This window comes from Dendroctonus ponderosae, unplaced genomic scaffold (genome assembly GCF_020466585.1).
Source record: "Dendroctonus ponderosae isolate FM_Combo_2020 unplaced genomic scaffold, Dpon_F_20191213v2 Dpon_F_20191213_2, whole genome shotgun sequence".
In the NCBI taxonomy this organism is placed as follows: Eukaryota; Metazoa; Arthropoda; class Insecta; order Coleoptera; family Curculionidae; genus Dendroctonus; species Dendroctonus ponderosae.
The window spans coordinates 18,686,651-18,710,711 of record NW_026018165.1 but is presented as its reverse complement, the minus strand read 5'-3'; the positions used below and the strand labels follow the sequence as shown (position 1 = coordinate 18,710,711).

The following is a 24,061-nucleotide window of genomic DNA, read 5'->3' as shown; positions in this document are numbered from 1 at the left end:
GTAAAACATGGCAGGACTTAAAAATTCGCAACTCCCTCACCAGACGCAACGCAAAGCTGCAACAAACAGCAGGAGAAAGAGCATGTTTTGCTCTAGTTCCCGAGCAAAATTCGTAAACATATGAATATTTTCCAAGTTGTGACAATTTTTTGAATTTTTTGACCAAGCCAGGCTGGTTCAGGAAACATAGCTGGACAAACGTTTGAAAAACCACTCAAACACGCTCCAAACAGGAATAGAAAGAGAATGTTTTGACCCGGGAAAACTGTATATTCAACCAACCAGCAAAGTTCCTCAAATTCGTTATCGCTTTTTTATCTGGGATGTTCTTTTATATCGTCATCATAATACAGTTTAAAGTCGGGTTTGCTGACCTCACTCACTGAATATTCATCAGGCTCTCGTTTAATTCACTCCATAATTAGTTGATGACACAACGCGCTTGGCTGCGCGTTTTTCATAATAGTATTTTTAGTTTCACGCTGGTTGAGATTAGTTTTGAAAAAAATGCCTACACTCGCTTAAGTCACTGAGTGGAAAGCTAAGAAAATATTGACCAAAACAACACGCTTTCCTGCCATTTTGGTAAAAGTCGCTCAACTTTTACAAGTTCTAAAGCAAAATGCTCAAATTGGGAACAATTTCCTCATAAATAAATGGACATGCTTTCCCCAAAAGCAAATAGCGTAAATGTTGGTTGGTTTTGCAGTAAATATTCATAATTCCGACCGCAATGCAATTTTAAACAGCCATGCAGGCAGCATTTGGAGAAACGCCGGTTGAATTGAATGGCTTTTCATATAACGTCTGACCATATTTATTGCTAGAATTTATTTTATTCATTCGTCAGATTTTACCCTGGCTGATTCTTCAGCAACTTTGCATGAGCAAAAACTTTTAGGCATCAGGATCGTTGGCTTTAATGAGACTGATTGAAGTTAATAATCCAATAATCAACACCGATTTGGCAAAAACCCGACTTTTTCTCCTTGATGTCTTCATTACATTACGTTAACATGCGGAAATGGGACACTTTGAAGAAGGCGAACTTTGGGCTAATATTTAAGCGCTTTCTTCACTGAAAAAACTGCCGTCACAAACGCTCGTCCCCTTTTAATGTGCGCATTTCAAACAGAAACATGTTCCTTCCAGGTGGCCTGCTATTCAATACTTTTCGTAATTATTCTATGGGGAATATACGCCGAGTTGTTTGAACCATCGCAGTTTCATGTGCAATTCATCACTCGTCGTGGCGGAGTTGGAAATTTCCTGTTGGGCACTAAGCGCTATTTAATCAACATCTGCGGCCCGCAGAAAAATTCTCGATATCTCTTAAACTATCAAATATGCGAACCCTGAAACTACCCCCATGTAAATCGGGCGTTTCTCCCCCAAATTATAAACTAATTGGATCATGTTTATTCGCTTCGACGATCGATGGCTGTGGGGACTAAGATTGGTTTTCTTGCTTTAATTTCAGGTAGTTATTTATGGTTGAAGCGGCAGATAGATGGTAAAGATACTGCCGGTTTGGATAGAGTTTTTCTCAATTAAATAAATCACCTAACAGGATCGTTCCTATGGAATGTCCAATTTAAGGGTCCTTTTTTCGTTTGATGGATGTTTTTTTATCAAGCACTGTTATAATATACTTACAATGTAACTTGCGGGCAGCAACCAACCGTATGAACAAGAACAAAGTCTCGATGGAATCTCTATTTGAACATTCCTGACATTGAGAATGGGACAAATTTGCGACCCAACTTGGAGCATTTTCAACCCCCCAATTTAATATCAGCGAAATATTTAGCATTGCAGCCCACTTTTAGGGTGTCTCAATCTGAAGTTCGGAATGCGATAAGCTTGGCGCCCACCTAACTGCTGTATGCAAAAAGCAACCTTCCCAGCAAACAAACAGCAAAAAAAATTAAGAATGCTAATTTGCTGCCAGTGAGTCACAAGGCTGTTGCTGTTTAGTGGCTTTCAAAAACCACATCGCTGGATACCAAGGAATTGATATACCTAAATTGTTCTTAGAAGCGTGTATGACTGCACTTTTCAAGGTCCCACAATCATTAGCAGTGGCTTTGTAACACTAATAGAGCCTAATTGCTTCGGTTCACCATTAAACTGAAACTGGAAAGGTCGCAGTGCAAAACGAACATATTTTTAAGCCTATTTCTGGGAGCGGAAAGTCGTACTTGAAACGATGTTGAGAGCGGGGAGATTTTTCAGAAAAGCCACTATAAACCTGAGACACAGTCCGAAAGAATCAAGAAGTTTACGTAGTTAGAGAGGAGAGTTCAAGAATGAACTCATCAATCAAGCAATCAGCGATGAAATCGGGAAAAGTCACCCAAAGAATGCTTTAGATCGCAACTAACCAGTTCGACCACCAGCTGTTATTAACACAATGTCAAAATTCCAAGTCAATCCTACATTCTGATTTGATATGACCGAAGAAGCTTCCCAAAATCTCATACACAGCTATTTGCCATTCGAGAACGTTAATTACCGGTCGAAGGAGTACATTGCTCGTATTTGTCGGGACATCATTGAAGACATTTTGAAGCAGACATACGACGAAGAAAACCCGATACTGTCGGCTCCTCTGAAGTGCAGCCGAAGTTCCCAAACCGATTCGGCCAAATTCCAAGATAATTACAATTTGACAGTGAAACAGCAGTTTTTTAAGAGATTGTTAGTAAGTTCCGTCTTTTATATGATCGCTTTGCTGTTGCCCGAATGGCTAAAGGCTCTTGACTGGAAGACTTGGACATAGAAATCATTTCGCTTGCTTGGGTATGAAGTTGCAAACAAGTTTTGCCCCCCATTTTCCCCGCTTAATTTTTTCCACATGTCAGACCTTGCAGGTGAATCTTGAAGCAATTCAAAATGCCTGGAATGGCTGAATTGTTTCGAAGTTCAACAAGAAGACACTATTTTGCGCATTCCATATTAGTGAAAAAAAATCTTCTATTTTTTTTTTTTACGCCAATCTGTGTTCCACACTTTCACTTCACATTTTTTATCATCTTTACAAAAGCGCATTGCAGAATCTCCAGTTCCATCTTCATGATCAACCTCATCATGTTTGTCTTCGACAACTCTTTCAAGATTACAACATATCGCAGGCAAAAACCTTAAAGAATTTCCATTAAATTTGATATAAAAATGTCGTGCAACCGTTAATAGCAACGATTTTTTGCGTTGGTCAAATTGAAATGCGATTTTCACGGTTGTACAATCCATCGGGTCAGAAATTTGATTTTCATGGCTGAGAACTAATGGGTTTTGCAAATACTTTGGGGAAAAAACTTGAACTAATATACTACTGAGGAATTATCAGCGTATTAAACTGCCAGTTTGATTTTCTTCAAGTTGATTTTTCAATGTGATTTTAGCATCTAGAATAATTATGGTTGAAACGCAGCGAACCAGACCAAGAGTAGCTAAATACGGGGACGATGATGAGCCGCAGGAGCTGGAAGATTTGGTGTTGTTTCCCGAGTTTGTCGAGGAGCCGTTTGAAATAGTCGAAATCGAATTTGACGGCTTTTCACTAGCTGAATTGGACCTGAATTTGCCTGATTACTTCATTGAAGAAACAAACTTTTATCCGGGAAACACTCAAGAGGATCACACCGAGAAGATCAGAGACATTTTGGACACAATGGGTTTCACAATCAACTGCACGCTCGCAGAGATTTTTAAGGCAAATGAGAATGTTTTCCCTGCAAGTACTTACCAGCCCCAAACAAGAACCGCTGTAAATTACGACTTCGAGAAGGGCTTTGATGAGCTCAAGCAAATGTTCGAGCGAATTGAAACCATCAACGGAAACATGGGGTTTATGTTCAAACTGATGGTGTTCCTGTGCTTCCTCAATACGCTTTTAATATTAAAGATGACCATGTTTGATAGTGTTCCCGACCTGGGGAATGTTCTAAGCAACCTTCCATATTAAATCGATTCCATTTGGGTGATTTTTTCAGTAAATGCGAGTCGCACAGCTCAAAACGTGCCCATTTGTTCAAAGAGGAAAATTTGCCTTTATTTTTAGAAAAGTCACGTCGTGGGAGATTAGGCTCTCCCATACCGTAAAACTTTATGCCGTTAGCAACGCAAAGCCTCAACTGATAACTTTTAATTGGCATTATAAAACGGGCTGTAATCATATATCTTCACATATGGTCTGAGGGAAATAAAAAATACTTTGTTGAACGCCCGAGAAATTACGTGATAACCTTTATTTACAAGCCGCAACTAAAAAAGTTTGGAAAAACAGCGTGTTCGATAGTGGGATTTGTGTCGGAACTTCCAAAGCCAAGAAAAAATGCACCATGAAGATTTTTGGGACTTTTTTTATTATCGTGTTCAATTGAAACTCTATGCTAATGTTCTTGGTCTGTGTTTCATCAACTGCTCCTAATCAATCACTTATTTTACTGTCTGATCGCAAGGATTTTTCGCTTAGATTTATTTAAAGCTGGCGTCGCTTTGATTATTTTATAAAAACATTTCATTATGGCAATTGAAGATAAAGTTGAGTAAATTGCAACAGGACAAACGACTAACACCTAATCCGATGTCACTAATTTCCGCATATCTCCAATAAGAGTGGCGCCTAAGTAAAACTAAGGTCCAAGTAGACACTTTCTATTCTTAGTTTCCTTTATAATAGTGGTTCCATTGTGATGGACGGAAAACCTGAAAGCAAATTGCAGGCCAGCCCCACAACCTTCTTAGAAATCCATTTGATCGTACCAGATAATGAACGAAAAGACTCCTCGATGGCACCAAGTGGTTCCTTTCAAGTTGGAGATAAATGGTTCTAGGATTAGCGCGAAAGGTGGTTGACAGTTTGATTTTGTCGTTTTTTTTGCTTTGCAGCAGTTAATTTCGTGTGAAAGCTGGAAGGATCTTCAATCGCCAACTAACACACTTATTGTGAATGTGTTCGAATCCATTAGGCTACAATGTAGGAAAAGTGTTGGCGTGGCGTTCGTGGTCTACTTAATCATCTAATTGATACACGCCAAGGTAGTCTAAACACTGCAAATAGCTTAATAAGCCCAGAAGTGAAAATTACTTAAATTAAGTTGGTTTAGCAGTTTCACAGAACTGAATTAGGGCGGGATTATCTGGAAACCTCCTTCAGCGTTGATAAATAGACAGTTTTAAAAAAATTATAACCACTCAATGTACTGTTTTACATAATCCCCGACAGAACATTAGAATTTTGCATACAATGCGGCCTAAAAACACTTTTATATACTAATTCAGAAAACGTGGGATGTGTCGCTTATCCACGAAAGGAAGTCAGTCTCTTTACAAGTTTTAGAAATTAGACTACATAATGGCATGCATTTAATACACTCATTCAACATGAAAAATAGATTAATGTTACAAGAAAATGATCAACCGCTTTCGGATTTTCCCTGTGTTTTGCTCTACTCTGGAAGCTTTAAGTAAACTTTATGGTTTTTTAGAACTTTTTCGAAATTTTGGAAGTAGTTTAAGGTAGTTGTTTCATAGATTTGTAGACTCAGCGTTCTTCGAAGTGATAGTTGATGAGGAGTTTCGATCGAAAAATAAGTTTTTCAAATGTGAATTTTGCGGAAGTTTGCTTTTTAAATTTTCCGAGTTTCTCTTTGTGGCTTTCTAGATTGACTTTGGTCATCAATTCTTCAGAAGCAGAAATGAATGCGGTTTTAAACGAAAATTAGCTGTTGAACAAGATAATTCAAAACTTACATTCTCCACTCCATTCGAAAGCACTAAATCAATCCTTTACCATTTACAAATGCGTCTAGTCTTTTTATTTTTCCGGGCATATTTAATTTATGATTTTCGCCGCTTGCCGTGTAAGCTTGAACTTTCTTCCTGGACTTTAATGGCTTGTTTTCTGCGTTTTTAAACTGCAAACTCATTTATATCTTTAAGCCAATTTTATAGCATATTTCCACGACACCGTTTTGATTTAAGTCCGGCATCTAGATCGCTTTGCGAGACGTTTTTGCAGAAACGCAACCGGATAATAATGGCAATAAATTCCAAAGTAAAGCTGGGTTTTTCAGCTCAAAACAGTTTGGGAGTTTTTCGAGCTGCAACGGTTTGTTCAAGGCGAGAGCTAGAAAATTTGGCAAAAACACCCATGTGCAAAGGTTGCCATTTCCTTCACGAGCATCTAGTGCGTTTCGCAAAATCCACCGGATTAAATGGAAAATGTTCCCCAAAATCATGGCTGAAAAATACGGGCTTCGCAGAACGATCTAGCGTGGCCTAGACCCTTGCGAAGGGTGAATTCCTTGCGCAGCCCCTTCATTCTATTCCCAAACCATCGACGCCCAAAACAGATTGGATAATTTTTTATTTTTTTTTCATTTCCTTTGACTTTTAATGCGCTGATGCTATTGAAGGTTTCTTTCATTAAGTGGTGGACCAGTCACCAACAGGCCAAAATGTTGCAGTTAATGGACAGGCATTGATGAAGACATTGAACTAATTCTCATCATGTTTTTTTTAATCAAAGCGCCCTTGATATGAGGAAAAGCCCCAGAATAATGGGGCAAAAGTAGTGCGCCAATAAAGAGACTTTTCATATATCGATGGTTCACCCTTGAATCCCCCTATAAAAGCAGAATGAGATAGGAAAACGACGTTCCCTTGTCAGGCAGGGGTGGCTTACTACAGAGTTGATGAACAAAATAATTAAATATGAAACTATAAACAGGTGTTTCTAATTTTTTTAAAGTCCCAAACGCACCTGGATTGCCGTCAATTAAATAGACTAAAATCGATAACTTTAGCTGAAAGCGGACCCAATATGGCTTGACAATTAAGATCCGATGTGATGAAAAAAAATTTATCTGAGACCAGCCTTGAAGAGTGCGAATGATTCTTTTGCCTCATTATTGTTTATCTATAAATTCGTCACAATCGATGTTTGAGAAATTTAAGGTCATTTCACATAAGGCCACTGTCGCAATTTATCTTCATCTGAGGGTCAGACTGTTTTTGGCTAAACGATAAACGACACAATTTATTAGATTTTCTTTATGGCTAGAACGTGGTTTTTATCGGAGTTTAGTGGCAAATATTTGCGATCAACAGGGTTAAAGAGTGAAGAAAACAGTCCTCATACACATGGGTATGTACTGAACACTTTTTGTTCACTTGAGAAATGCACTTAGATGATGCAAAATTGCAACTAGCCACACAGTGATGTGGTTTTATTGGAATTGGATTTGGCTGTTTGGCAACAATAAAGCATGATCCAAGACAAAAACCTGAAAAAACATCGATTAGCCAACATGATAACCGTATCGATAAAGCGTTTATTTGATTATGCCGGCTTGGTTATTGGATATTCGCTTTGGACGATCGATTTTATTCGCAATGACGCAAGAAAAAGCTGTTAACGCATTTGTTATTGAAGCACCGAAAATGGCGGAGTTAAGTGCCATTTGGGTCAGTTAAATTCGTCCCTGCTTGATCATTTTTGCATTGATTTATCCAACATTTTTTTGCAAACCAGGGATAGAAAAATGGCCAAACAGTTTTTAAAAGTTTGCAATTTAGAGCCCAGAATCGAGAAACTCAGCACACAGAAATGCTGAAAGCTTGAGGAAAAATCTTGCACTTTTCGGCCTGACATTGGCCTGGAAAAAACCCTCACAGATTCATTTGTTCAGTTTTTTTAGACGTTGAGTCGTAGTTGTTTTGGGCCCTTCATTGTTTTGATAATTTTTTGCCCTTCAACGGATCCCGTTCTAAGCCTGTTAAGAGCCTCTTCATCCTGTTTTACCTCTCCAGATGTTCCGATGTTAGACTTTTTTCACACTCTCTTACCAGTAGACGTTTTCCAACCAAAACTTGCCTATCGGTTCATCTTTTATCATGCTTTCTGTTGACAATCGGGCTCGGCGCAACTTCGACATTCAATTCTTTTTAACTGCATTTGTTGAGCCGAACCCTTCGGTCACGACACTGGATTACGAGCAGAAAACACTATTTTTAGGAATTATTTAGCGTTTATTGACTTGCACAACTTTCAGGCCTCAATGTGTTTGCTGTGCCAAGCCCTTTTTGGGAACTAAAACTTGCTTTGCAATGAATATTGCGCAACTTCGCCTTTTTACCGCGTCAATTGGTTTGCAAATAATAGCAAAAACGTGTTAGAATCCCGCTTCTAAAGACCTTAATTATCCCATTATGACTTGCAATTTTTGCAGGTCAAATTCAACTGGTTTTTGTGCAGTTGCCGAATTTGGCTCTTTTGTTGGCTGTTATTAAAGGAAATCTCATCTAAAAACAACAGCACAACTTTGGGAAAAACTGGGCTTTTTTCGTTTGCAACCATTTGTTAACTTTTCGTTCCTTCGAGTCGATTGGCGACGTTATCAATGAAATGTGATAAATCATTTCAAACGAAATAAGAGAACTGTGGAAACCTTTTAACTGAACGTTGATTTTCTCCAGAAAATCAGCGTATTTATCTCAACTAATGTCGAGCAGTGTTCAATAGCAAAAAAACACTTAGACACAGGAACCAATGAAAATGACGAGAAAAAGACGCGCGTTATTAATCATAGCTTAACATTTTGATCGCCACATGCCATTAAAAGCTGGAAAGAAGGTGCAGTCTGGAATTTCCCTTCGTTGTGTTTTCCACTTTCCGTTGAAATATCAAGCTGTCGGTTTAATAAACTTGAGCAAAATATAATAGAAATGTTTGTCTGCGTCAAAATATTTCCGCGTCAAGGCCTGTCTTGACGGTAAATAATGAATAAGACAGACACAATAATGGCACAAATGGGTCGATGATTTATTGTTTGTTGCCATTTTTACTTGTGCAACTCCAACGGATGGAGGAAGTGAAAAAACCCTGGCAATTAACAAAGCCAAAACTCTATCAATATCCCAATTAACTAATGAAAAACGCTTCAGTTTTAAATCAGATAATCAACCTTCTTGAAGTCACCACCGAATAATGAGGCCAGCTGCGCATTTTAATAACAAATGATTAAAATGATACATGCATTCAACAGCAGAAAAACGGGGTAAAACCTGAGTAACAGCCATAGAAAGAACATCCATTGCTAACGCAAATAAACAACTTGGAAGTTAGAGTTGGTTAAACATGAAATACGCAATAAATAGCAGGAAAAGTTGTGGAAGTTCCAAAGGCAGCAGCTGTTTTTCTTTTTTTACATCACAATCGATCCTTTTTAGGGCATTTGGTTTTTATTGGTTGATTTTTTTGTTTAAACTTAGCTTTTCTTAAATCATATCTCTGCGTTTGGTGTCTTTTTCTCCCAGTAAGTTGACGCGTTTTGATTTTCCAAGCCGACTGTTGATATCGTTTACAATTTGTCCTATTTTTACACTCAACGGGACGTATTTTGTTCTCTCTGATTTATGTATTTCCATGGCCTGTTTTGTGCCACGCTGTATCTATAATGATTCTGGCCTCTTATTAGAGAAATAGGAAGTATTGCCCCATTAAGATAATCGCTAAATAATAATGAAACTCGCATACCGTTAATTCCTAGAACATTTATATGTTAATTTAATGGTAACTTGAGAAATCCCGAATTGTGTATGCTGGATAATTTATCGACCATGGACAATTTCCATTTTTAGTGTTTTTTTGTGTGAGTGTAATAAATTGGCTTCTGATACTGACATGGGTGTATTTTTGCACAATAACAAAGCCCCAGTTTAAATATTCATACTGAAAAATGGCAAAACTGTACTTTATTCCACGGGGAATGGGTGGAACATGAGCATTTATTACGGAAATTATTTGGGCAAAACATGCAGCAGTTCTACACTGGGTGGACATAAAACCAAACGATGTTTTGCGCCAAATAATTTCGTCTCGACGTTTCGCAAGCACGAATAAGTCGCATCTTCAGCGGTTGTTTGGTAGTCGAAAACCCCCTTATATGAACGCTTAGCAGGCAGCATTGGCATGCCTGAGCAAATTCGCAGGGATTCGTTTGTTGAGTCTACAAGCAAACACCGCGCTAATGAATTATTGCTCATTACGTAAATTTCAAGTAACGAACGTACTGTAAAGCACACACACTGCTGCATTATGTAATCAGCTAAAAATAGATGGCCGGCGTTTTTTCAACTCGGAAATGAAAATAAAACCCGATCCCATATTCAGAATGGAATAATATCACGTCTGACTCTCAACATTCTGTTTCATGTTAAACTCGATGCACGTCAGCGATTTATATGCTTGGTCCTTCTTTTTCCCCACGCGTTTGGTACCTTTTGGTACCGCCCACCAAACCCTGCCAACAGTATACTCTAAACAAGCGAATTACGCTCTTTTTTTGGAATTTTTGCGATATTTGGGCCAGAATTTGAACGGTTTGTTCTCACTAAAGCAGCAACCAGCACTTCAAAAGCTCTTCGAGTTCAAGCAGGAAACAAGGCTCGTTTCCACCAAAAGCTTAATGCGATTCTTGTTCAAATCAAATTGCATTAAAAGAGAAACGTTTCTGGTAAATGAAGAGCAAAAGAAAGACATCCAGTATAGCAGAGCTTAAAGCAGACCGACCGATCGAACATCGCAGGAATGGGCAAAGCTCACTTTAAAAGCCGGAGGTGGATTTGCTGTCGGAGCTTGGCAAGTATTGCCACGCGTTCGTAAATTCGGAAATTTCTAGAGGCACCAACCAGTCCCATCTCAACCTGTTTTTAATGGCCTTTCTTAGAATTGGGCCATCACGTAATATTTGCCTCGAAAAAAAGCACCATGAATCAACGCAATTTGGACAAACAAGCCAAATAGGGAACTGTCCGATGGTGCAGGAAAAGTTTGATTCTTAACTGAAAATTTCCCAACTAGTTTGCTTTGACGAAGATTAAATTCTCACTTGTTGAGAAGCGCGCTTTTATGTTTAAATAATATGTTTTTGTCCTCGAAGTCTTGGAAATAATTCGCTCAGATTTAAAGAGATTTGACTATCCAAAAACGGACTGTTTGAGCGAAGCAAAAGGCGCAAAAAATGTGTCTTCAAGTCGGAATCGGAATATCGGAATTACACTAGAATGTCGGTTTTAAAGTTCCGCGTTCTCGGTCAGAACTTTAACTCATACTTACTTCCTTTTTTTTTATTGTTGGGCCAAATTCTACATCTGAATCATTGCAGTCAAAGTGAATCATTCGCAAGTTTTAAGTTTGAAAGTGGACATTTTGTACAAGAAATTCGATGCTCTTAACTGAAACTAAGTAGAAGGCAAAGAGAGTGTTGTCTTCATATTATGCTTAAAATATGCTTTCGGCATGAACTGAAGATCGAAATTTCTTAATAAAAGTAACTTTTAAGGGTGGCAAATCGACAAAAGTAAAAAAATGTCATATTTATTTTTCAGAATGAAAATTTCAAGATTAATGCGAGTCTTCAGAACCACTCTTTTATGTTGGCTCGTATTAAAGAACTCTTGAGTTACAAACCTCTAATTTCCCATTGGAAATAGAGCGTCAAACCGTGTACGTTTATACTCCAAACATCATTCTACAAATTTTACTAGTTTTTGCACAAAATGCGAAAATTCAAGAATAATGCGTCGTCAGAACCGCTCTATTTCTTTGGCTGGTACTAAGAGAACCGGTTGAGCTACACAGTTCTGGATTTGCTTGCCAGATAGAGCGTTAAATTGCGTGCATTTTTGTACCATAACATAATTTAATAGCATAAACATAAGAAATGTTTTTAGTTTTTACGCAAAATGCGAAAATTCAAGAATAATGCGCGTCTTCCGAACAGCTCTTATTCGTTGGCTGGTATCTAGGGAACCGGTTGAGCCACGAAACTGATTGTCATTGCAAGATATAGCGTTAAATTGTGTACTTTTTCATAGCAAAGGTCGTTCTAGAAACGGGTCTAGTTTTCACGGAAAATGCGAAAATTCAACATTAATGCAAGTCTTCAGAGCCGCTCTTATTCTTTGGCTCGTATTTAGAGAACCGGATGAGCCTCGAAACTGTGGTTTTCGTTACGAGATRGAGCGTTAAATTGCGTACTTTTTTATAGCAAACATCGTTCAAGAAATGTGTCTAGTTTTCACGGAAAATGCGAAAATTCAACATTAATGCAAGTCTTCAGAGCCGCTCTTATTCTTTGGCTCGTATTTAAAGAACCGGTCGAGCCACGAAATTGTGATTTTGCGAGATAGAGCGTTAAATTGCGTACTTTTCTGTACTAAACATCATTGTTTCGTGGAGAAATGTTTCTCGTTTTTTTTATTCGAGATTTAACTAATGGTAAGTGGTAATTTCAACTTCAAAAAATTACACTTTAAGGTGAAAGACAATATCATCATCAACAGACGGCTGTAATCGAAAAGCGCCTTCCTATTTTGCATTTGCAACTTTCTGAAATTAGAGTCTAAATTTCGATCAAAAATTTGTTCTTTTCAAACTCGAAACGCCAATTTTACGATACTCAAGAGCAGAAGAATGTCGAAACCCTCTATGTAGAACTTCCAACAACGATCAAAGAGATAGAAGGAAGTCGAAACCCCTCACTATACCAACATACTAAATACACCCTAAAACGCCCAAACTACGCATCCCAAGTATTTAAATTTCTGGAGTTGAAATTCACGACCTTATTTATATTTCAACGGCAAATCTAATCTAAATTCCAAATAGAATGATTTTACACACGGATCCGTAGGGTGCAAACATTTCCTATTGAATAATGGAATTTCGGCTTCATTACCGTTTTTTTTTCTTTTTGCTAAATTCCACCTTAAGTGCCTGTAAACAATGACGACGTGACCTCATATCCGTTATAACATGGCTCCAGTGTGAGGTAAACAACAACCTTTACTTTGCCAGCGAGGCGATTACCACTTACATACTAATATTGAGCTTTAAAGCTTGGTTTAGGCCATGTGGGAGTCAGTGGAAACAAAATGATTAAACCTTCGACCATTTCTAATTAACTTTAAGTTCTATGCTGCTTTATCATCGCAATTTGGCTTCAAATTGTGTCGGTAGTAGCAACAGTTTGTAAGTTTTGAGGATTAGTGGGACAAGAATTGCTCTTATTTTGAGCCTGAGTACTTTTGATTTTTTCTTCAATCTGAACTGAGAATAATTTAAATCTTAATTAAAACCTCAAGAAATTTAAAAGCTTTCGATTGTTCATGATGTCACTGATAAATTAATACGCATCTGACTTTTTTTAAATTTCAAATCAGAATTATCTTTTTTCAAGCATGCCAGCTTGAAACGACTTAATGCACGTTCCAACATTTTGCCGGGTTTTCTAATGGCTTATCTCATAAACATGGAAAAATGCGTCTGATAACAAAGATTGATAGAACCGAACCCGATATTTCTAATACTCTATCATTTTCTTATCGCAGACATTTAGCTGTTTTGAACACGGCAAACATTACCGGAATTAACGAACATCAATCCTATTCATTCGGTTAAATAGAAGATTTTAGAAAACAGCGATCTTTCTGTGAATGTTGTTTTTTGCTTTTTTGATTTTTATGAAACCTACAGAATTTTTAAAGTGAATTGTTTCATAACGACGGTGAAATTTTCAAGTTGCTACTCGCTTCAGTTTGTAAAATGCGAATTTTTAAAGGAGATTTTAGAGGAGGAAAAGTGCGCAAAACATACATTTGAAGACCCAGATTGACCATTATTCGGAATATTCGGATTTACGACGATTTTTATGAAACTCGCAAGGTTTTTAGAGTCAACTATCCTCCAAAAGATTCTGAATGTTTCACATTATTGCTTTCTTTAGTTTGGAAGATACGCATTTTTATTTGATAAGGTGCATTTGGGGAAAAACTTCCATTTCGAGACCGATATTTGCTAAGCAGACAAAAATCAGAATTTTGGCAAATTTTCATAAAACTCTCCGAGTCCTCAGAGTCAAGTGTCCGACTGCTGATGATGGATATTTCAAATAGTTACTTGTTTTAGTACGTTAGTCTGTAGAAAATCAGGATTATGGGTTATGATTGTGAAATTTTCAACATTTTTCTAATCAAGCGTGTTCTAAAGATGGTGCAACTTTCAAGTCGCTATTTTCGTACATTTTGAAAATACGATTTTTTGAAAACGGGAGCGCAGTTGTGCTAAAACATCAATTTGGAGGCTGATGTTTACCGAGTTGGGAGAAATCAGGATTTTGGACGATTTTTACGAAACTCGTCGAATCTTTGGGAGTCAGGTATTTTCTGAGAACTGTAAAAACTGCAAATAGCTGCATGATTTAGGTTACAAGATGTACATTTTTTTAAAGAGATGGTGCAGTTGTGTAGAAATATCCATTTTGAGACCGAGATTTACTAGGCTGGTAAAATTCAGGGTTATGGAATATTTTCATCAAACTTTCCCAATCTTCAGAGTCGAGTGTCTTATATAGATTGCGGAAATTTAAAGTAGCTACATGTTTTAGTTGCTCAAATTTGAATTTGTTAAGGAGAGGGCGCAGTTGGGTAAAGACATCCATTTTGAAACAGATATTTACAATCCTGTGAAAAATCAGCATTATGAGCGATTATTGTGAAGTTTTCAACATCTTTTCACTCAACCGTCTTCTAAAGATAGTGAAACTTTCAATTGGTTACTTTCGTTCGTTTGGAAAATACGACTTTTTTAAGTCGGGAGCGCAGTTGGTCTTAAACATCCATTTGTAGGCCGATAATTATATATCTGGGGAAATTCAGAATTTGCGGCGATTCTTATAAAACTGTAAGAATCGTTCAAGTATTTTCTAAATCTTTCTTTGATTCAGTTTAGACGATGCGAATTTTTGAAACGGAAAAGTGCATTTGAGAAAAACAATTCTGATTGATCTGTCTAATAGCAACAATCAGATTCATCAGCTACACAAATGCTCATTATTTAGCTTGCTTTTAACAGAATTTAAGGAAAAATCCGTAAAAGGAAGCAAAGAAAACTAAACTAACGGTCAAACATGCCATGAACAATCGCGCTGAAAAATTGAATTTAACTTTCATGATGCCATATAAAATTAAAATCTGAATTTAACAGCACAAAACAGTCGCCGACCCATTTAGCGCCCGTAATAAACTGTATTAATATCCGCTACAAAGGGCTTTCTGCTTTTGACAGTTTTTAAATACGACATAGAGGAAAATGCACGTTAAAGAGCCAATTGATTATCCTCAAAGTTCACGTTAACGGCCAGATGTAACTGTGGCATTTGCCAAAGTTCGGGATTATCTTTCGCGAAAAATCTTATTTCCGAAATAAAATTCCTCATTTATAGCCACCTAATCGATTTTAAACTCTCGACAGCATGACATAAAACAATTAACGACGAATTATGATAGATTATAATTATTTCCATCTCGTTATAATCCCTGATAATTATCAGCCGTACCATCCACAAACAGGGAATGGTGCCGAAGATGGTAAGAGATTGAAAATGCCGAGACCCATAATTTCACTCTCTCCCGTATTATTAAAGCTAATAAGACATAGGCGTGAGGTGAATACTGATTTCATTTGTTGCATATTACATACGTACGTCTATTTCAATGATTTTATTTCGCGGAATCGCAATGAATGAGGCATCATCATCCGGCTTAACACGGCGTGATTTCTAATGTGAATCTTTTCGAAAACACACGGAAACTTCAGGTGAATTCGGTGAAACCACACCGATAACAATTGCCTGTTTAAGCCAGTTTATCATCAGTTTTAAGCGCTGCTATTGTTAATTAAAATGAAGGCGGCCCCGCAGGACAATGCAAATCAGGGGTGGGTTTCAAATAACCTACATTGAACACATTAATTGCCTGTTCAAACCTGATGAATGTTGGATGAATATTCAGTTGTTTTAGACTCAAAGTTTAGCACCTTCTCCTTCCAAGGACTGAGGAAACCATCAAATTTTGCTTGTTATCAAGGTGTGCGAGGTTGAAGATTGAGCAAGAAAAATCGAACTCACTGGTTACTAACGTAAAGCATCATTTTTTGGTTTATTTCTCAAAGATATTAATGGGCTTTTGAGAATGCGGTTTCGAGCTGAAACACTTATTGTCACGCTGCCGAATCTCCTCTAAAAATCGCTAAATTTAAGGGAATTTGGGAAAGAAACCGATAAAAGTCTCCTTTGAACAACAGAAAAACTCGATAATCAAACAAGAGAGAAATGTGGAAAATAATCAAGTTGATTTTAGTCCAGTGTGTTTAATTGCTGTTTTATTTCCAGATCGCATCCCTTCGCTCCGGGGTGGCCATTCGCCATGCTCGGCAGCCCCGCTGGGCCGGGGGGAGCCCCCCAAAGGGGGCTTTGGCCCCTGGCCCCGGCACAAACTCCATCAGCAACGAGTTTTTCCACTGACGGTAAGTTTACACTTTGATTTTGGGCGCGTTTATTCCGCTCACAATGTTACAACGTCGAATCCCTTTCATGACTGATAGGAGTAAATATCGGGCTCCAGTTGTTCATTCCGCACCATAAAAACACAAATCGAAAACGTTCAAGTAAAAATAACTTTGTGGGATCACAGATTCCCACGGACGCTGGTGGCTTTCCTAATGTTCTAACCAAACCCTGCCGCAATTATTGTTTATTTTCGGATTTTCAATAAAATGCCGATTTAGATTAGACAAGCTGAAGGAGAAGATCTCATTCAAATACAATAATAAACAACATATTCATGGGTGGTACCTAATTGATTCATTAAGTTAGATGGCAATTCGTGTGCCTATGGAAACTTTTATCCATCGAATGTTTTGTCTGGATAAAATACTGATGTTTTTTCACATTTCCAATGAATAAGTCCGCCAAAACTTCTCCGAAAGTCAGAACATCGATGCCTGTTCAATTCATTAGCGGCGCGCGGTAAACATCTGACTCCTAACGATGTTCTGAAATTTAGACAAAATTCCGTGCGCCTTTCAAACTAATGGCGATAATTTAAATTTCCAGTACTGAGAGATGCTTTAAATATGACAAAACAAGCACGCCTCTACAACTTCTAGTAAATTTGTCGAAACAACCACAATTTCTTTTTAAAATATAAAACGGGCTGAAACAATTACGCCCTCAAGGCACCCGCATTGAAATTTAATGAAGACGTACAGCCAGCTTAAAGAGGCTTTGTATTCTTTATTAGCCCATTAAAATATTGCTTAAATTGATCACCATTCAGGGCAATGCTGGACGCATTTTATCAGGAACAAATATTAAAAAAACGTCTTTTTTGCGACAGGCTGGCAACTCGACTCTACACGGATATTTATTATCTGGTTGGCCCAATTTGTTTTCGAGCCACCCATTCAAACGCCACAGATCTAATCATTTGTTCTTTACGCAGCTAAAGAGACGCAAATTTTTCGCTCAACTCGTCTTTAACCTGCTTCTCTTCAGTAATTCAAGGCTTTGGAAAGTTGACTTTCGCAATAACTGAACAATAAAAACAATCTGAATCATGAAGATGTAAGTGTAAGCTTTGGAGCAAAACATCAAAAAAACTCCTGCCTAAACTGAAACATCAACAGCCCACCTTAAGCCGGAAGAGCCTAAACAATATTCATTCACATAACAACTGTTCCATATACATTTGACTAACATTGTTGTCTCTTTTCAGGACTGAGTAAATATGGCTTGTATTCACTCTTCCCCGGAACAGCGGCCTTTGGAAGCGCGCTTTACTCGCATGCAAGCACGATCGGACGTTTCGCCTCCGGCCACATACAGCAATCATCAGGGAACACCTTTCATGCGGCGCACAAAGGTAAAAGCCAATTTCGTTTCGATCGAATCGGCTGGAAGGTTGGCCGAACCGTGGGTTTGGAATATACCGTTATTGATTATTGTTTTTCGTCGCTGCTCGAGGTTTATGCCCGATGCCTTTTAGAAAAACTCAAAAACTATTCCAATGGTGTGAACCAGCAAGTTATTTGCCGCACAACTTTTCAAGCGTTCGGACGACAAACCATTTTGGACCAAAATGCATCATTTCAATAACTAAATATTCATCAAGCACAAGGGCTTTTGTCAACTTAGCAAAACATTCTAAACAGCTGCAAATTCGACGAAAAGTTTGAGGAGTTTTGGTAATCATACCCACAGTTGGCCCAATTTTCCATGCATTTTTCGTAAAACTTTCGCTGTTGTAGAAAGATTTGTTGCTCTTTAAGCAGGCCGTTTGGTGTTATCGAGATACCAATTGTATTTTTCCGATGTTTATGCATCCAGTTCGCTACGCAATTTGGCTCACTTAATTGAACCGTAAAATTTATTTTGATGAACAGCAGCATATATTTTATTCTTCTCTAATATGCGGGGATTAACGTTAAAGGAAGAGTTATTTGAAATCTCAAAAACTAATCGAAACTCTTCAATCTATGCTCGTTCAAAGAATCCATTGTCAATGGCAAAATCAATAATCCTCGGGACGTAAATAAGTTGCGAAGTTCAGAACGAGCGACTTTGCCCTTGCGTTCTCTAATTTTTCTGTTCATCGCTTCACTTATCAATAAGTATGATATTCTTCACCGGTAGAACCGACTACCCTTGATTCAAAAGTTTCACATGTTAATCAGACGGCTTGTAATGGTTCAATAATTCGTGTGCGCTAAACTGCGAAAGCTTGCCATATATCGATTAAAAGCAATAATAATTAAAGGAAATGTTGCACCTTAATTGGATGGAAAGCATAAAACCGATGAGAAAATTTCAAAGTATTCATTTTATGATGTAAATGAACTTAGATGCGCGTCTAAAGTGCCGGTAGGAAAACCCACAAATTCTTCCAAGCCGCCCTTGTGGGCGGACATTCCGAATATCTGAGAGTGACACTTAGAGTAATCGTTAAGTGAGCAAACTTCCGGTGAGAACTTAACCGCCCTGAACACTGCCTAACTTCCGTTTTGATTAGACGGCATGGAAATTGCGAATCTCTAAACTCGCTTTCGAGTCGCAAACAACCAAATTCTATGGAAAGAAAAAGGACGAAAACACGAGTGCAACAAAGCAGAGCCATGGTTGTATGCATTAGAAAGAGAAAGAATCGAGAAAGATTTACTTGTATCGGATTATTTTTCTCTCTCCTTCACCCGCGTTTGGAAGACTGCCTTGTTCCACTCATACCCGGTACCATACGTTTACATGGCTTGAATTCTAGCCTCTTTTTTATCAAGTTTACGAAATTCTGAATATAAGTGACTTTCCCAGTTTGTAAAATAATTCAGGCTTAAAAGCCCCAAATGCAAATCGTCCAGGCATCAAAGGCCGCAACCCATTACTTCTGCACTTTTATCGTAACTGGGCCTGTAGCGCATACATTCATCTTTATACAATGTTTCTTAAGGTAAATAAATCAGACGTCAAGTTTACCTTCAATACAGATTTAAGACATCAACGAAGTAAACAAACAGAAGATAAAAGCACGGGGAAAATTACAGAGAGCTTGATGAGTGCAAATTTACTTTAGCTCTCTACTCTTTCGAGCAACCGAAGCGACATGGCATGGGAGACCAACTAGAACGTTGAAGATTTTTTGATGGGACCGCAAGAAAACTTTTGCTTTAGAAAACTACACACAAACAGGCATAAAATTGGTGTGATTCATGCATCGATCGCAGTGTATAATTCGGGCAATTTCCACTAATAAATCGTAGAGTACAAAGGCCGAAAACTAATCGTTATCTAATATTTATGAGGGCAGTTTGTAATAAATTTGACAAAATTCCCATAAATAAACCAATAGCGAGCGATTTAGGATGAAAAATAACGAATAATCCGGCAATAATAAAAACGTCGTAAGCCATCCAGTGGTTAAAGCGCCACAAATAAGGATTCACCATAACTTAATAACTGGTATTTTTATATCAAAGACCCACCATCTATCAGTTTATAAATAAAAAAGCAAAATGGGACAGAGAGAGTAACATGATATTCCTGGAATTCCGACCTCTGTTAGATAATATTTTATTCATGGTCACGTTTAGCTGAGGAAATATAAAATGTTGATCCTTCATGCAAGGTTCTTTTAATTATTTACAAGCCAACATTGATTGCCGGATGGTTTTTTCAGCTTGATTTAGGTACAAACTGATCAACCGATCGTTTATTCATGAATAATGGCCGTTGGTTGTGAAATTCTGCTTTATAAAATCCCCAAAAAAATTAGTTGATAAAACACCATCTTTTGCAGACTTCTTAGATTAACAACTTTCAGCTTTGAGTCAAAATGGCAACAACGGGCAAAGAGCGTTATCGAAAGTATATCTCCTGCTGCAAAAGGAGAAACAAACAGTTCAACATGAGCCTGCAAAAATCCTCATTTGCACTGTTTAGTTTCAGATTCTTTGTTCTCCGCTACTGGTTACACTTTCGGGGCATCAACGCCGCCCCCAGGTTCTCCATACTCCCCCATACCGGTCGCCCAGCTGGAGTTGCTCACAAAGGGATACTCGAACAACATCATAATTCAGCAACAGCCCCCCGACTATCCGCCAAGCCCGAAAAAGATCCATATAGCGGAGAAACGGTGCGATGAAAAATGCTGTTCGATTCAACAAAAGTCCCAAAAACTATGCCCCTGTCCATCGTCGCAAATGAAGAAGATTCAAGAGGTTCGTGTATTGAGCAGTTTTGCACGGAAAATTCGAATATGAATTGAGCGTTTTTTTTTCAGTTGTCGATCTCAGGATGTTCCAGAACAAATCCCATTGAATGGGCGGGAGTGAATGTGAAAAAAGAACCTGGAACGCCATGCCAAGTGGCCGAAATTTCGACCAGCGCATCTCCAGTGGTCAAACTGGAGGTAACTTCTCCAATCCAGAAGCATGGAATGGAGGCGATGAATCTTGGAGGATCGATGATTAATAGCAATGGTAAGTGAAACTGATTGAGGAACAAAATATGACCGATGGTCGAAGGGCATACAAATGTTTTCTAGTCGAACAAAGCAATTGCGTTCCTGGGGCAAGTTTCAACATTTGAATATTAAGCGCGGTTGCTCACTCTGTAAAGAGCTTCCAAAGTTAAAGAAAATCATATTTCCAAGTGGGTAAACATTAAACATAGCGACTACTCGTGGGTGCTATTTTAATAGAAGCTTGGTAAAAGTACAGACTTGCGGGTTGTGTGAAGCGCAAACAACCCCAGAACCGGTTTCGAACCCGTTTAGGGTTTAAGCCTGCAAATCGCACATCCAAGCTCATACCCTTTAAGCAGGTAGCAGGCAATCAAGTGTTTTTTTATGCTGAAACAGCACGCACAAAACAATGGGTTAAAAATTGACTTTTTCACACAACTGCACCCTACGTTTGAACACTCTGAAGCAATGAAAGAACTACAAAATTTTACAGTTCACGACGATTCATGGCTGCGCAATTTGTGAAAATCGCACTCCGACCTGATTTTTGAGGCTCTAGTAAATGATGGCCCAAAAATCACCTATTTTGGGCCATCGACAACGAAGCTATTTGCTTGAAAATGTTCTAACTTCTAAGCAATGGCAAGCAGCTACTTGAAAATTTCATTGTCTATATAAGACAATTAGGTATGAATCGAAAGAAATTCTGAATTTTACTTCGACACCCGATGATTTAAAATGTAAATGTGACGCCCAACGCTTTAAAAAATCGCACATTTTAAAGGAATTTTTGAAACCAAGAGAAGATATCTAAACATAAACACTGGGAAAATTGTTTGTTTCAATCGCCTCCGAATCTGCTGTTTGCCGCTTAAGAAAATATCGACTAAAAATCAACAAAAGCACTCTTTGCTTCAAAAATTCGTAACTTCTATTCTTGCAAAAGTAGCCACTTGTAATTTTCACAAGCAAGAGGCAAGATCCAGTTCTGAAACCTGGCAAAGTTTGGTTCGAATCGCATTAAAATCTGATTTTTGCGGCTTTAGTAAATATCGACTCAGAAGTAAACGTCTTTACACAATAGCACGTTTTGCTTTCAAAACTCCTAACTTTCAATCGATCAGAAGTAGCTAGCTGGAATTTTCACAGTATAGAGGTCATATCCAGTTATAAAGTCTGTGAAAATTTAGTTCGAATCGGGATAAAATCTGATTTTTGCCACCTTAGTAAATATCAACTCAAAAATGGACGTTTCTAAACTGACACTTTTTGTTCTGAAAATTTGTAACTTCCAATCAAAAAAAGTTAGCCAATTGGAATTTTTACAGGTTAGAGAACATATCCAGTTCAAAAAACTGGGAAAATTTTGTTCAAATCGCGCTAAGATTTAATTTTGGCCGCGGTAGTAAAATTTCGACTAAATTAACATTTTTACACAATAGCACTCTATGTATGCTTTGCAGGGAGTGCTTGCTCTGCCTTTAAAACGCTTAACTTTTAATATCAAGCAAGTTCTTACTAGAACTTCTCACGGTCGATAAAAAGACGAAGAAACCACACGAAACACTGAAATTTGCCGGCTTCGCCTAAAATAAGTGTTTTCGCTCAACTACGTTAAAAAAATTGCAGCTTCTAATCTCAGAAAATTGGTAGCATGGAATTTTTACCTTTTACACGAAATCCTTATTTGTGAAAACTCCGAAAGTTTTCTACCAATGACATAATGTTGATTTTTGTCACCTATTAATGTTGGTGCAAAAATATGTCTTCCCACACTGGGGCACACTCTCTGCTTTAAAAAATCATAACTTCTGATCTAGAGCAAGTAGCAACTTGAAATTTTCACAGTCCACCAAAAACACATGGGGCTAAAAGTGCTGAAAATTTATTTCTAATCTCACCAAATTCTGAATTTTACCAACTTGGCAAATGTTGGACAAAAAGCGACATTTTTACGCAACGAAACCACCAACTTTAAAAATTCATAACTTTTATTCCGAAGCGAGCAGCACACTAAAATTACCAAATTAAAGAGAAAACACTTCGATTTAAAACTCGTGAAACTGTCATTTGAATTTCATGAAATTTGGAATTTGGCTGCCCGACTAAATATTGCCCCAAAAATTAACGTTTTCATGCAACTGTGAGCCTCGTTTGAAAAGCCCCTCACGTCTAATCTGGCGCAAGTAGCAACTTGAAACTTTCTCAGTCCGTAGAAGACACATCAGTCCGAGAATGTTAAAAATTTCTTTCGAATCCGATCAAATTCTGGGTTTCCAACTTTTTAAATGCTGACCAATCAAACGGTTTTATGAAACTGCAACTTCTGCTTGAACAATTCAGGCATAATTCCCAACGAAGCGGGATTAGGATGACCTGTCATTCATTCACTTTTACCTCCCTATTCTACCCTTTAAAGGGGTAGAAGAGTTTTAGATGTCATTTGCAAGCTCAAACCAGCTGACGAGAACTAATAGGTTCAAAACTGGTTGTGGGGGTGTTTGCGAGCAGCACAACCCAAAAGTGCACTTTTTGCAAGCTTTTGTGGCTGAAAATTGGTCAAGACATGTCGAGTATATTGTAACGGAAATGTCAAATATGACACTGACAAGCGGGAAGTTTCGCACCTGTTCTGGAGATTTCTAGAACTATCTGGAATACCTGGAGAAAAGGATATAAGCGACGACGAGAACGAGACCGGAAAAAGAGTAAAGTGACAGCAACGACCGGATGCAGAAGAGGTTAAACCCCGCGAGTCAGAAGAGCGAGTTTTCCGCCTGTTATTGTTATTGTTTGTGAAGTAGACGTTAATTTAGAAGTTAGTTTGGTCCTGTTCCGTAGTTAAAGTTATATCGAGTGGAATAAAAGTTGGAAGCAGAAGGAAGAGTTTAATACTCGGCCATGCGCAGTACATTTGGTGTCAGAAGTGGGATGTAAATCAAGTGTCTGACAAAATTGAATCACTAAAGCAAGAAGGAGATCAGCTGCAGCAATCTTTAAATGCCGTTATGAAGGAACTTGAAAGCAAAATAACTGAACTTGTCACGAACTGGCAAAAACTGCTAAACGATAAGCAATGTTTTAACATGGATAGCAAAATTGATGAACTTAAAAATAAACTTAAAGAGGAACAGAAGGTTCGTGAAGAGTCAGCAGTTATTATGCATCAACTTCAGAAAAAAATAGAAGATAAGAAAAA

General features: G+C 38.0%; 2 protein-coding genes across 6 annotated transcripts in view; both read left to right on the top strand.

Moving 5' to 3' along the window:
* LOC109545338 (protein winged eye) overlaps positions 1-24,061 on the top strand; it is a 47,745-nt gene that overhangs the window by 3,501 nt on the left and 20,183 nt on the right. For all 3 annotated transcript variants that reach the window (XM_019915972.2, XM_048664314.1, XM_019915971.2), the window contains exons 2-5: positions 16,242-16,375; positions 17,626-17,772; positions 20,340-20,617; positions 20,680-20,878. In XM_019915972.2, the coding sequence (XP_019771531.2) occupies positions 16,276-16,375; positions 17,626-17,772; positions 20,340-20,617; positions 20,680-20,878 (724 nt within the window). In that variant the 5' untranslated portion in view covers positions 16,242-16,275. The remainder of the gene's footprint in view (positions 1-16,241; positions 16,376-17,625; positions 17,773-20,339; positions 20,618-20,679; positions 20,879-24,061) is intronic.
* Positions 2,374-3,981, top strand: LOC109545339. Of its 3 annotated transcripts, none has more exons than XM_019915976.2 (2): positions 2,374-2,700; positions 3,405-3,981. In XM_019915976.2, the coding sequence occupies exon 2, from the start codon at positions 3,419-3,421 to the stop codon at positions 3,965-3,967; it is 549 nt and encodes a 182-aa protein (XP_019771535.1). In that variant the 5' UTR covers positions 2,374-2,700; positions 3,405-3,418; the 3' UTR covers positions 3,968-3,981. The 3 variants fall into 3 exon arrangements, with proteins under 3 accessions (XP_019771535.1, XP_019771534.1, XP_019771533.1); XM_019915975.2 differs by having other exon boundaries at positions 2,374-2,802; XM_019915974.2 differs by having other exon boundaries at positions 2,375-2,704.